This window comes from Dermacentor andersoni, chromosome 10, assembly GCF_023375885.2.
Source record: "Dermacentor andersoni chromosome 10, qqDerAnde1_hic_scaffold, whole genome shotgun sequence".
NCBI classification, from domain to species: Eukaryota; Metazoa; Arthropoda; class Arachnida; order Ixodida; family Ixodidae; genus Dermacentor; species Dermacentor andersoni.
This window is the reverse complement of record NC_092823.1, coordinates 52458434-52473532: the sequence shown is the minus strand read 5'-3', so window position 1 is coordinate 52473532 and position 15099 is coordinate 52458434. Positions and strand designations below refer to the sequence as shown.

At 48.5% G+C, this 15099-nt stretch overlaps 1 protein-coding gene across 6 annotated transcripts in view; it reads left to right on the top strand.

Moving 5' to 3' along the window:
• Window positions 1-216: 216 nt before the first annotated feature.
• The window catches only part of RyR (Ryanodine receptor), a 314977-nt gene continuing 300094 nt past the window's right edge, over window positions 217-15099 (top strand). For 4 of the 6 annotated variants that reach the window (XM_055062325.2, XM_055062323.2, XM_055062324.2 and 1 more), the window contains exon 1: window positions 217-757. In XM_055062325.2, the coding sequence (XP_054918300.2) occupies window positions 704-757 (54 nt within the window). In that variant the 5' untranslated portion in view covers window positions 217-703. The remainder of the gene's footprint in view (window positions 758-15099) is intronic. The other 2 variants (XM_072284846.1, XM_055062322.2) reach the window with 1 other exon arrangement.

Below are 15099 nucleotides of genomic sequence, written 5' to 3'. Positions count from 1 at the left end.
CTCGTCGCTCAAAAACATTGCAATTCCGCTCAACACGCCCACGGTAGGCTGCTCGGAAGAGCAACCTGCGACCGCATGCGAAGCGATCCCGGGCCGGCGAGATAAAAAAAGACCCCGCGGTGCCTGCCAGAGCTGGGGGAGCAAGTCGCCAAGTGATCAAGGCGCCGCCGCTGCCGCAGCAGGCCCCCCCGCTTCCAAGCTCCGCGTTTGCGAGGGCGCTCGCCGGCGATCGAAGGCGGCAGCCCCGCCAGCCACGGCCCGGCCAGCAGCGCGAGCAGCGTGCGCTCGGTGTCAGAGCGCGCCGGACGTGCCCGCGCTCCGAACCTCGACGCACGGCGAATGGAGCGGCCCGCGGGAAGAATACCGTAAGGAGAGAACAACGACGTCGTCTCATCGACTTGCCGGCCGGTCGGTCGCTCGAGGAGGGGAAAGGGTGGTGTGCTGTTCGTTGTGGTGGGGGAGGAGGAGGCGGTGAATAAGGTTACCGCGGGAAGCAGCACCCGTTGCTCCCCTTCTTTCTTTTTTTTCCTTTCCTCCTTTTACGGGCGAGGAGCAAGCCTGGCTGACCCGGCGGCGGCGTGAAAGTGCGTGTCGGTGTCCGGCGGCTTTTTCGTTCTTTCTTTTTTTTTTTTGACCCTTCTCCAGTGCCGGTGTTGTTTGTCAGCGTTGCGACACGGCGGCACGCAGCTAGGCCTAACCAGCCATGGGGGACGCCGAAGGGTCGTCCGAACAGGACGACGTGTCATTCCTCCGCACGGTAAGTGACAAATCCGTTGGAAGAGGTGGTGCCGACAGCTACCTGTGCGCGTATAGATGTGTGATGTAAACCGAGTGAACCGACCCACCTGGTGATCCGTTTCTTTGACAAAAAAAGAAAGAGGGCGGCAATACAGAGAAAGTCAAAAAGATCGCACGAAGAGACGGCATACTTCAAGATACTGCATGTGCAACTTCTCCTGACGCCAGAACTTTCCTTTACAACTGAAGCGTTCAGTATTCACAAAGTCGAAAACTCTTCTTGATTTCACCGAAGTGAGCATTAGCTTCCGGGATCTGCTACATGATATTGCTTTTTAAAAGTTTTACAGAAGGAACATTCCAGTGCGCGATATGTTTACGCCAATGTCTAGTGGCGTCTGCTGAAGACATTGAAGCTTGAATAAGGATATTTGTGAGTGTCACATAACTACACGCAGATGTCTCCTTTAGTGAATTCACTGGCTTGGTATCAGCTCAAAGCGCTTTTAGTAATTCATTATTTCTGTGCATTGTTAGTTTTCTCGTATTACCGCATTGGTCAGTATGCGAAGCTGCGTAGCTCTTGTAGGACAGAAAAAAAACTCTTACGCTCAAGGCTCGGGAGGTAAATATATTCCCTGCGCTTAGCGACACGCTGGGGACTTGGAAGATGCTCGAAGGAGACACGATTTGGCTTCGAGTGTTTGCAGACGGACCATGGCAAGCGTCCAAGCCACGGGCGAGAATAGTTGCTGGCCCTGTATTGTTTCACCCTCGCTTGTTGATGTTCACGCTTCGAATGTCTCGAGTGGAACACTGTAGGAGGAACTGCTCAGCTCTGCAGGTTACTCGTATGCACCCACTTCTGCTACGCGTTTATTACAAAGGTTTAGCAACAGGACATTGTCGTAGTGAAGCCCTCCTAAATGCACTGCGTCCTAAGCCCGCAGCAAGGAACACCATATGTTCATTGCATGTATGCATTGTGCGCATGCGTGGTAAGGATTGGAGGTGACGTTTATTTGGCAAGCGGGTCCTTGATAAGGAATAAGCATTCGAGTGCCACGATCCGACAATAACTTTTGCAGGTTCAGCATTTTTGCGTATACGAATGACATGGGCTTAAAATTTCCAGCAAGGCATTTCGAACACTACCTGTGAATGAATTATGTCATCACGTCTGCGACATTTTTCCCCAAAGTGCTTTTACCTCCGGTGAATAAGGAGAAGAAGAACAACTGTATTGAAGAATAAAACGCTCAATGGATGGAGCCCCTAGAAAAGGGCCCACTGGATTCCGCGCGCCGTCCTGCTTGTCGGAAGAAGGCCCTTTGGACTTCTTCCTGTGAACTGGACAGCGCCGCCTCCCATTGTGTATGCTCCGTAATTTCTGTGTTTGTCTTTTGTGTATATGCCATGCATGCCCATGAGATGTGGTCTAAGGATGGCGTGGCCCCGCACTACGGGCATGTGTCCGTATAGCTTTCTCCATATAACCTGTTGTTCCTTACTGAGGTTCTTATCTAGGGGTGGTAGTTTCATTCTATTTCCTCTGTGATAGTTTAAAATTGCAGAGCAGTTCTGGTCAATCGGGATCAAGTCGTAAGAGGCGTCCTGTGAGCACCCGTGGTCTGTAGCATGCGCACGAGCTACTCTGTCACCCCCTCCGTTTCCCCTGATTCCCTCATTACTGAGTACCCATAAAAGGTGGAATCTGTCTCGGGGTTTTATGCCTCGTATAATACTATAGGCGGCGGTCCATACTCGTCCCCTGAGGTAGCTTTTGCATGGCGCTTGAGAGTCTGATAGGGTAAGTAATTTTTTTACCCACTTCTGTAAGTTATTAAACTGAACATCGCTCGCATATTATAATCAGCTGCTGATATGCCGCGTTGCTCATTGGCATTGTGCTCATTATCCTTTTTTCAAATGAATGCCCGTTGGGTATAAGTACAGCCTATCGGATTACCGCAATTGGTTTTATTCAGTGGGTGCGTATAGGTGAGCTTGGTATCGTAGGTGGCGTCCGCTGCTCATTCTCTCTCGGGCAACCAGCACACAGCAGTGATAGGCAAGCTCAGTCTTTCATACGAGCAAACTATACAGACAGTGCATAGCAAAAATAGGCTCGCTCAAACGCAAAAACAAACTAGATAGAATAATCGAATAAAAACAAATTAAATGTCGCAACGCGCTCGCGCATAGTTTGCATAAAGTTCAAGATTGTGTATTGTACGTCACAACGCACACAATTTGTATACTAAGTAATGTGAATAAGTAATAAAGAGCAGTCACTTTCAGTTCACTTGTAGCTCAAACAAGGATCGTCTATGTGATACCCTATATACAAGGTGACACAAAAGATTATAAAATGAAATTGTTGACCCTCTAGCAAAATTAAGTGCAATCGCACGCAAGTTATTTACTATAGCCTTAATCGCGTATGTTCCACACATAAACCTACATATCTTCAAGAAAGTTCCCCTAACGGTGTTTTGTCGAATAATATCGGGCATCTGATAATAGCGATAGCGCTCTGCATACATTTAATGCTGTTCGACCAAAATAGGAATAAACATCTCTTTGGTAGAAAGTTGTGCTTCAATTTCAATCGACTAAATTATAGTCGGTCGTTCAGAACGAAAACGAAAAAACCGCGTTTCCTAATACAATGTTGTTTATTGATTTATCAATCATTTTAAAGCTAAGCAACAGCATCTAACATTTATTAAGCTCCGGTACTCCCCACCTAGGTCAAGAGCGTATTTTTGTTTTCAATCGCCACGCTCTTTTGTTGCAGTCAGATTTCATATTACAGTTTTGTTCACACCAAGACTGGTGATCTCTAGTGGTGGTCAACGACCGACGAAGTAGCGACATAAACGTTTCTGCGAAAAGGAAGAAGTATAGCGCTAGGTGTGTCGAGCGAAGTGTTTGTTGAACATACCTTCAAGCACCACAAGCACCACACTGGCACACACTCGAAACATTACTGAAGAGACCGGTGTCGATGAGCATAAAAATCTGTTCCACTTTGACTTTCGCCAGCTACCCGCACTCGCCATCAAGTCGACTTCATTCATCATTTTTCTGCGCTACTGGTAATGGCGCAATCGTAACGTCCGTAGCCGTAACAGTGATCCCAGTGCAACTGCTTTAGGCCTTAATTTGATGATACCCAATTTTATGTCCCTCATTAAATCACGTTAAATAGGTGTATGTGTCAAACTTATATAAGTAAATGAACGTAAAACATGTATGTCGTCCATACACCTCTGCTAAATTGTAAAGCCTGTAATTTTTGTACTCTTGTCAGCGTGCTATGTAGTACTCGCCATTATTTTCAATGCCTGGCCTCAGCAGGCTGTTTAGTATTTCGCGCTCGATGTATGACTACTTCATTTGCCGTAAGCTGTATTTGTCGTGTAGACCAGCCGAATCAAGCCGACGAAGAGTATAAGCTGGGTCCTTCGTATAAGTGATCTGCATTTGGACGGCCTTATCTCATACCTATCGCGGAACGCCACATCTTGAATACCATAAGGAAATATCGTTACTCGGCCACATCCCAGACCTCGCCTTACTGAGCGCGGCGAGATCCGTGATGTAGCCGAGTAGTATATATATATATATATATATTGTAAGCACTATTAACGTACTTCGTCGTTTTCATTTGTACATAGCCATCATCATCTTCACTGTTCTTCGACTTCTTCGCGCGTGAGCTGGGGGCGTTGCCTTTGGTGGAATAAACAGCGCTGGACAACTTGATCGGTCTCGGTATTATAAAGTGGTGGAGGTACGTCAAGATCCCGACGTCCTCTCGCGTTCCCGTCCTCCCTGGAGCTCCGTTCCGGTCGCCGCCTGCACCCAACTACCCCTACAACAATGGACACTTCCGACCCCGGCCCTTCCGGCGCCTCAAACCCTACCACACAGACGACCCCACCTGCGGCGCCCTCTTGGACTGTGACGAGCCCTCAGCGCGATCCCCCTGTCTTTGCGGGACTCCGCGGTGATGACGTAGACGATTGGATCGACCACTACGACCGCGTGAGTTCTTGAAACAAGTGGAACGACACCCAGAAATTGAGGCACGTCGCCTTCTACTTGACCGGTGTTGCAAAGACGTGGTATTTCAACCACGAAACCGACATCGCGGATTGGACCACGTTTACCTCGAAGCTGCGGCAAATCTTCGCTTCCTCGTCTGGCCGTGCAGAAGTCGCCAAAAAGAAGCTGGGAACGCGCCGCCAACTTCCCCAAGCGTCTTACACCTCATACATAGAGGATGTCTTGGCTCTGTGCCGCCGTGCGAATCCTAGCATGACGGAAGCCGAACGCGTTCGCCACATCTTAAAAGGCATTGGGCCTGTCGCGTTCAACGCCTTAATCGTGCAAAATCCGGCTTCTGTCCAAGACATCACTTCAACGTGTCAACGCCTCGACGAGCTGCAGTCTATTCGTCTTCCACATGACAGCAGCGATCCTCAGGTTGCTCATTCTCCAGATCTACGTGCTCTTATCCGCACCATCATCCGCGAGGAGCTTCAACTACAAGACCTAAAGCGTCCCCCTGCTGCCTGCGCACCAACCCCCACCTTCGACTTGCGCGAGGTCGTAAAGCAGGAGTTGACAGCGATGACTACACCCACGACGCATCTTGCGCCGGTAGCGCGCTCCACCCCTACCTACGCGGATGTTGTTTCGCTACCCACCCCTACCGTGACTTCCGTGCCTACTGGCGTTTCCTATGACCATTTGGCTTCGATGGGAACCAGAGCACTTGCTGCGCCATCGTACCCTCAGTGGCGTCCACCTCGTCCGGTTTGTTTTTACTGTGGCATACGCGGCCATATATCTCGCTTCTGCCGCCGGCGCCAGCAGGATGAAAGGCGAGGCTATGCTGAGCACGAAAGAGACCGCACTCGCCGATCAGACGACTACTATCCCGGACCGCACTCATTCCCTCAACAGCGTTCTCCGTCTCCACCAGCTGCTCCCAATCTGCCTCATAGTTCCCGTTCGGCCAGACGTCGTTCTCCATCCCCTTACCGGCGCTCTACATCACCACTTCGTCCCACTTCCCATTTTGTCGACCAGCACTCGGAAAACTAACTGTTGCAGTTTTTGGAGGGGAAACTGCTTCTTATCGGTCTTCAAAAATTCCTCCTGTTCGCCCGGCCAACATGCTTTCTGTGACTGTCGAAGGTGTTCCCGCATCAGCTCTCATCGATACCGGTGCCGCCGTTTCTGTTCTTCGGAGTGATCTGTGTTCCCGGCTCCGTAAAGTAAAAACGCCTTATCTTGGACCTATTTTGCGTGGCGCTAATAATGCATTCATTCACCCTGACGGACAGTGTACTGCTCGTGTTCTCATCGACGGCATACGCCACCACATCGAGTTTATCATCCTTCCAACGTGTATCCATGAACTTATACTTGGTTGGGACTTCCTACATTCTGCTTCAGCCGTCATTTCATGTCGAGAAGAAGTTGTCCACATCACAGATACAGAGCTTGAACCTGTTGCGGACTCTTCACTTTCATGCGTGAACTTGGTCCTCGCTTCAGACTACGTCCTGCGTCCTGGTCACGAAGACGTTGTAGCCGTAACGTCCAGTCAGATCGCCGACGGAGACGCCCTAGTCGCCCCTTCTTCCCGCTGTACTTCTCGCGGAATTCTCATTGCCACCTGTCTCGTCCGGTTTTCACGCGGCCGCGCCCTTCTGTCTGCTTGCAACACGACCCCAGATCCTGTGATGCTGCCCAAAGGGATGACTGTGGCAACCCTCGCCGACACTCAACCAATCTCTCTAGTCACGCTTTGCCCTTCTTCATCGCCAGCACCAACCTCAGGTTTGGATGATTCTTTCCCTCCTCCAGCCGTTCTTGGTTCTGACCTAACAGCCGCGCAGTCCGAAGCCTTAATGGTGGTCTTGGCAAAACACAAAGCCTGTTTCGATAGCTGTTCCTCTGTGTTGAGCCAAACTCCTGCGGCTACACACCGTATCGAAACCGAAGGTTCCGCTATAATACGACGACGCCCCTATCGTGTATCGCCGTCCGAACGAAAGGTCATTGAACAACAGGTCGCTGACAAGCTTGCGCGGAAGATAATACGACCTTCATCTAGCCCATGGGCGTCTCCCGTGGTCCTGGTAAAGAAGAAAGATGGCTCAGTTCGCTTTTGCGTGGATTATCGAGCGCTCAATAAGATCACACGCAAGGCCGTATATCCAATACCTCGAATTGACGACGCTTTGGACACACTACAAGGGGCGGAGTATTTCTCCAGCATTGATCTTCGATCAGGATATTGGCAAATTCCGATGAACGAGACTGACAAAGAAAAGACCGCATTCGCTACACCGGATGGCCTTTATGAATTTAACGTGATGCCTTTTGGCCTTTGCAATGCTCCTGCCACATTTGAGCGCATGATAGACAACGTACTTCGTGGTCTAAAATGGAAGACATGCCTCTGTTATCTGGACGATATTGTCATCTTTTCGTCTGACTTCAGCCAACATCTTCAACGATTAGACGAAGTTCTCAAGTGCCTTGCGAATGCTGGTCTCCAGATCAATACAAAAAAATGCAAATTTGCAACCAAAACAATAAAAGTATTGGGTCACGTCGTCTCAAAAGATGGCATCCAGCCTGACCCCGACAAGATTAGTGCCGTTCTTCAGTTTCCTCGCCCCCAGCAACAGAAAGATCTACGTAGTTTCCTCGGCTTGGCGTCATATTTTCGTAGGTTTATACGCAACTTCGCAGCAATAGCAGCTCCTCTACACAAGCTACTGGTTACCGGTGCCTCTTTCACGTGGACTAGCGACTGCGAGTCGGCTTTTCAAGCTCTTAAGCGGCATCTTACTTCCGGACCAGTGCTTCGCCACTTCGATAATCGTGCCCCCACCATACTCCATACTGACGCAAGCGCACAAGGTATTGGCGCAGTACTTCTGCAACGTAATACAGCATCTAAAGAGCAAGTCATAGCATATGCCAGCCGAACACTTTCTCCAGCTGAGCGGAACTACACCATTACAGAGCAAGAGTGCCTGGCTATCGTTTGGTCGATTCAGAAATTTCGCCCATACCTTTACGGCCGCCACTTCACCATCGTCACCGACCATCATGCTCTGTGTTGGCTGTCATCAATGAAAAACATGTCAGGACGCTTAGGACGCTGGATACTCCGCTTGCAGGAATATGACTTCACTATAACGTACAAGTCTGGAAAACACCATCATGATGCAGACGCATTGTCTCGCTGCCCACTCTCACTCTCTCCAGGTAACGCGCCGTCGTCTTCCCAACCACGTCGTTCCGATGCTACGCCTGCCTCTCACCAACTCTCGATAACATCCCTGGACCAAGTTACGCTTTCATCACGCTCTGATTTCGTCTCGCTTCAGCGGGCCGACTCCTACTGTCGAGCTCTCATGGATCGCCTTAGTGGGTTCGCCGAACCGCCCAACAGCCGCTTGCGACGCCAACTTCGACAATTCCGCCTTCAAGGTGGCGTGCTACACCGCTACATTTACCACCCAACAGGTCACCGGTGGGTCCCAGTTCTACCTCGCTGCCTTCGTTTGCGGGTATTAGAGGCACTTCACGACGATGTATCGGCTGGCCACTTAGGCTTCCACAAGACATACGACCGCATAAAGACCCGCTGCTTCTGGCCTGGCCTATCCTCAACGGTGGCCAAATACATTGCCTCTTGTGCGTCATGTCAGCACCGCAAACGCTCGACATCCCCTCCTGCCGGTTTACTACAACCTCTCCCTTGCCCGGACGCACCTTTTGAATTTGTTGGCATTGATTTATATGGTCCCTTGCCGTTGACACCCTCCGGTCACCGTTGGATTGTCACTTCGGTCGACCATTTAACAAGATATGCCGAGACTGCCCCTCTGCGATCCGGCACCGCTTCTGAGGTCGCCGACTTTTTCTTGCGCGCCATCGTCTTGCGCCATGGGGCTCCTCGCGTTCTTCTCAGTGACCGTGGCAAGGCGTTCATTTACAAGTCCTCGAGGAAGTTCTTCGAGCCACTAATACCGTCCACAAATCTACGTCCACTTATCATCCGCAAACCAATGGCCTTACTGAGCGCTTCCACCGTACGCTGTCTGACATGATTTCCATGTACATCCGTCCTGACCACACTGACTGGGATAAAATTCTTCCTTTTGTGACATTCGCATATAACACTGCTATTCAACGAACTACCGGCTACAGCCCTTTCTTCCTTGTGTATGGACGATCTCCTTCCACCATATTCGACAGAGAACTATTTTTCGCACCTTCTTCGCCTAACGCGTCGCTTCCGGAAGATTTCGCTGCCCGAGTTGCACATTGCCGTCAAATCGCCCGGCAAAGCACAGAAGCTACCCAAGCTGAGCGCAAGCGTTACTGCGACAACAAACGCCGTGACCTACGTTTTCACCCTGGAGACCAAGTCCTGCTTTGGACTCCAGTCCGCACCCCAGGCCTCTGTGAGAAGTTCCTTCCACGCTACATTGGCCCATACACCGTTGTGCAGCAAACATCTGCAGTGAACTATCTCGTTCGCCCAGTACACTCCGTCACTGACCGGCGCCGCCGGAATGCTGAAATTGTTCACGTCTCGCGGATGAAGCCCTTCACTCCCCGTTTAGATAATCTCTAATCTGCGGCCAGGCTGGCCGCTTCCATGACGGGGGGAAGTTAGTGTAAGCACTATTAACGTACTTCGTCGTTTTCATTTGTACATAGCCATCATCATCTTCACTGTTCTTCGACTTCTTCGCGCGTGAGCTGGGGGCGTTGCCTTTGGTGGAATAAACAGCGCTGGACAACTTGATCGGTCTCGGTATTATAATATATATATATATATATATATATTGCACTGGTTATCCATTGCACTCACTTGCTATGAAGCAGATTATTGTGTAGCTCCTCTAACTAATAATTCAGTATTTTTTGGCTACTCTAATCGTCGCCGCACCAGAATAAGGTATTGCACTCATCGCTACTTTAGCCCCATTCTTAGCTTCTCTGGATATTCTTGCGTTTTGTATTACTATGGCTTCATGTTGGGGATTACACTAAAGCTGCGATTCTGGTTCTGCCAGCAGAGTCTGTAATATCACCTACTTTTCCGGTAGCAGCTTGCGAAAATAATCACGACATTGATTTAATGTCGCATGTGGCGATAAAAGCATTCCTAATTGTTTAGCTATTTATTCACCTATTATTCACGGCCGGCTATTAGGAATACTGCGAGATGCAAAGCAGAACATTGATGTTAAAACAGAGCAAATAAGAACGTTGCGAAAAGAGAACGAGACAATATACAAATGTTCGATGCATCAAGAAAAAAAGCTTATTAATTCTCATGCAGTTTGCAATTGTACAGAAAAACTTTCTGTGTTATAGCTTAATGTGAAAGTACGTAATATTATGTACTATGCCGTGCATAGTGCTTCAGGTGCCTAATATTGCGTGTGGGAACTGAACTTGTTAGTAATACCGTTGGGCAGATCATTCCCGTAACTGATCACACGTGCTGGCGCAGACAGATTCAATGCTCGGTTTCGAACCCAGCAGTGATGTCAACGAAAAAACGGTTTCTTTCATCATTCATTCGTTTCAGTGCACTAAACAGTGCTGCAATGAATGCATCCCCTCGTTTCATCAATGCGCACTATTTCGTAAGTATAATACACCGATTACTCGACGGGTACTACACGGACGGTCCCTACAACGAAAACTCCGGAAAAAAGAAAACGAGCAAACAAACTTGGCTGCGTGATTCATTCAAGCAGCCCTATACGCGACGGCGAGACCCCCCGTTGCACGCGCACAATGAAATGCCTCTCGCAGTTCTCAGCGGGGCCGACTATGACGTGTCTCCTCAGACGCCGCAGTGAAGATGTCCCGCTGAAGCCACGTCTCCACCCTGCGGACACTTCGCAGCTGCCGCATAGCTCGCAAACACACAAGCATACATTCAGGCCCACAGAGACGTACGGGGACCCGCGCTCCGCTGCGAACTGTGGTTCCAGCCAGGCAGCCCACGCTTGCTGGGGAGGGGGGGCCCGGAATAGCTGTGGGCTCCGAGGGGAGCGTCTTGACTCGGGGCCGGTCTGCGTCGCGCGAAAGAGTTCGCAAAGACTCGCGGGAGAGGAAAATCGGTGCCTTTGGAGACGACGACGCCCACAGTGCTCTTGGTTTTTATACCTGTACACCCGAGCTCCGGAAGACGGGGCAGTGTCTCTCTCTCTCTCCCGCGTAGCCCGCACTGCTGGGCGCTTCAGCGCCGGCGCAGTCAAAATAAGCCCCGGGCGACTCGTAGAGGGCTTCCTGGCGCCCTTGGGGGAATTCCGATCGGGCCACGGGCGGCGAGAGACGGGCTCCAGCCTTGGGCGCGATTAGAGAGAGGGGAGACGCGGTGCGTTTCCTAGCTTCGCCCGCCGCGGTCCAGGTGGAACACTTTGGGCCCGCGGCTGACGAGCGCGGTGTAGTGATGCAACAAAGGCGGCGCGCGATATCTGATTGTGCGGCAGACGTATAATGTTAAGACGTTCGTATAACGCTTAGCGGTGTCTCGCGAAAATGTCTGAGCATCGAACGCGAAGTAGGCTACACATGATAACGGCGAAGAACGGCGGCTTCTTCAACAGAAGAATGCCCACAAATGGATTAGTTGCTAGGTTGTGTTACCTGAGATGTATATTTAAATTTGGTAGACCCGAAATGTGTATTTGAGAGATAGAAAAGAAAACAAGAGACAAGAAATTTGCAACACACTGGCAAAACAAACATAAAGGCTATGCGAAGAATAACTTAGAGAAATTTAAAAATATATATATTTCATCTGAACAATGTTAAACCGCAATTTTTGCTTCTTCCCACTTTGATTGGACCCTTTTGCCGTAATAAAATAATAATAATATAAAATCCAGAGGCTACTAGCACGGGGATTATAGTGGCTGCCGTAGGACAAGCGTTTGGATCCGTATCTCTATCATCATATATAGGAACACCAGGTATATCTCATATATGGCTACTGTCACGCTCATTTCGAAGAATCTCATTACTATAGGACGGGGAAAAAGAAAGAAAGCTGTGATTATATGAATGCTTCTTTCAGAGATCAGATTACTTCCTCTGCACACCGCGATGGAAGTTCATGATATTCAACCAGGCAGAACTGTACAGAATCTCCACCTTTCAGAACCACTGTGGTTCAAAGCTAACGGAAGCATTACCTGGTGAGGGGTCGAGATAAGCAGCGAACGTTTATTGATAGAAAAAAAAAAGCAGCCAAGGGATGGGGCGTGATCGTTATAGACATAAGTATAATTGCAGAAAGAAGATAAAGTAGAGATAGTGAAAATGCTCCGCAGCAATAAGGTGTAGTAAGATATCACCAGCACAATTAGCGTAGATGACACTTTTTCGCCGGCCTATTTCAAAGGGGATGCCATTAAAAGTAATCATCGTCATGGCTGAAACGTCGTTGGGATTTACGTGTCTGTCCCTCCTTGTTTTGCCAGAAAGCACGGGTTTATGGACATAGGAGAAAGTTCTGATTGGCATGATCGGAAAGTCCTGTGTACTATAGTCGGGACCTCCCAAAGGGCACACGGCCACGTTTACACAAGGGTAGGCTCAGGCACCAACAAAAAAGTTGGCCTCACAATTGTTTGTTTCTTCTGTATGCTGCTAGATACCGTATTGCTCAATTTTGCTTGCTAAGAATCAGTTATCTAGTATTTTACTACGATGGACTATGTACAGACAACCTGCTTTGAATCTGGGATTATGGAGGAACTTAGTTGTATATGTTTCTCACTGCGCAAGTGTTCTTTGCAGCGAAAGCTGTGTATGACTAACCTTCCGTAGCTTTTTCGGCGTTCGGCAACAGAAACAGACTTGGCGATTTCTAACAAACAGCAAAGATTCCAGTACATTTGGTTCCCAAACATAAAGCGTGAGGCAAATTCCATATCCGGGATGTTTCTCCACAAGCTCATGTTTGTGGCAATTTTTCAGTACGCTACATTGAACGCTTTCACAGCGTTGTTCTGGCAAGTGTGCGTCTGCTGGGCTGCCGGAGCAGTGAATGACGGCTCGTTGCAACTGGAGCCTGATCCACTCTCCGAAAAATCGCGCATCAACTCTTGCTATTGCTGTTTCATGGACCTGTCAACGTGATGCACATCAATAATATGGATCATTGACTCAAAATGCAATTTTAATTTGCTGAATGGCCTTTCCAGGGGTAAGCGCACATGTCTACACCGTATTCGTTTAAGCGACTCCTGCGCAAACTACTTCTAACACGAACTGCAAATGGTGCAATTCCTATATTGTGCAAGTGTGAGTGCTGTATCAGGGCGATGACTTGCATCGTATTTTTTGCGTGCGCATGCATTTTGCGGCCGGAGAAGCAGTCGGAAAATTTGCTTCAACTTTACTTGCCAGATGTTGAAGTGTTACGACCGAATATTGGACCATTGGAGAGCAGAGCTGCTAATTGCTTTGCGCACAACGAAGGGGATGTTATTAGTCCTTCATCCGGGACACTGAATTATCCCGGAAGGTCTAGATGCTCGTTTTTGTACGCTCGTGCTTGTAGTTATGCACCCTGCGTGCGTGTGTGTTTACGAGTAGGCAATTTCATGCATTCACCGAGCAAGTCATCCGTGGTGGATAGGTCTCCAGGCAAAGTAATCAATCACTGTGCTAATTACGCTACCATTCGAACAACCGTTCTTTACGTATTTATTTATTTTTGTAGAGTTGAACTTTCCATGGCCACAAAACAAAGGTGAAAAAGTAAATGATTTTTCGTGATATGCAACTGTGCTTTCCATTACAAGATTAAAGAAATTAAGTTTTGCAATATTACGTGCCAAAACCACAGTATCATTACGAGACACACCGTAGTAGAGGACTGTGGATTTATTTCGACCACCCTGCTATTTTTTTTTATTGTGCGCACGATGCGCGAGTGGTTTCTTTTTTCTTTCTATTCTTTTTTATTTTTTTTTCAGTTTTCCACCGAAATGCAACACGCCGCGACCGCAAGACACACCCGAGGCCTTTCGCTTTGCAAAGTGACTCCAGAGCCACTATGCTACCGCGGCGGGTCATTACACAGGGTTAAATACCTTCAGTAAAACTCTGTTTACAGAGTAACAGCTCGCGCTGTACGGCAACACCTGTCTCCTTTCAATTGAAATCTCGGCTCACTTTTCCAGCTCTGACATGCGCCGTAAATGTCTGAATGTTTCAGCCACTGTGCGAAAGTTCGCTGTTCCTTAGGGAGGGCAGGCGCTAACGGGCCGGGCCGGCTGTTGTTCTCCCGCGAGGGTCGTTACGCGCTTGGCGGTAACTGCGTTCGCCCGTGCCCTTGATGGAGTCCCTCACGAGCTCCTTATATTCGGGACTCTTTCCGTGCAGTTCCCTGAAATACAGGTACGGGCCGAAATCCCGGTAGCCTATACTCTTAATCGCATGCTACCAACTGTACAGTTGTCGTGACAGTTATGCTTATATTAACTGCGTGACTTTAAAGATCACTCGCGAAACTCGTGCGAAAAATGAAGACGAAGAATCTCTGACGTGTTATCCCACTTTTAAGAACATAGCGGCCAAAGAGGAGGGCGGACGCTTTTACGAAGGCGTGATTGATTTTATCGCAACATGCCTGTAACTGTGGTCGTTTGTTTACTGCTGATGCAATGATGTGCGTTTCGAAATTAAAAAAAAGCGCTTTTCTCTTCAGTGTGTAAGCAAAGCGATCATCTTGTAGTGAATAAATCTAAATTAGCCACAGCAGTGTCAAGGACCGTGAATAAATGATAAGATAGCTTGGTCACGTATTGAAGAAAGAACGCGCGAATTTCCTCGGCAACGAGGCAACACAAATATATGTCGCGAAAGTAAACCAACATTGGATTTGAGAAAAATAGAGAATGTTTAGAAATCTTATGTGTTCCAGAAGCTATCGAAAGGTGTAACATATGCGGTAGAAAAAGAAATTGATGTAAAATAATTGACTCATTAGAACAGTGAAGAGAGCTGTCCGGAAAGAAACAAACTGACACAAACAGTACATAAAATTATGGTCTTCGACTGTATTTGAAAGCTATATTGACGTTCTGAACTCACGCAGCCCATATATAACGTGCTCAATTAGAGGTAAGTTTAAAGCTTTGTCTCTGTTTTCTTTTCTCGCTCTGAAGACAGTATAAGTACAACAACAGAACTCAAAGTACATGCAAACGCTCAACAATAGCATGAAACACAATTGTTTTTGATGTGCCACATATACTGATGTAATGGGAAGTGACAGTA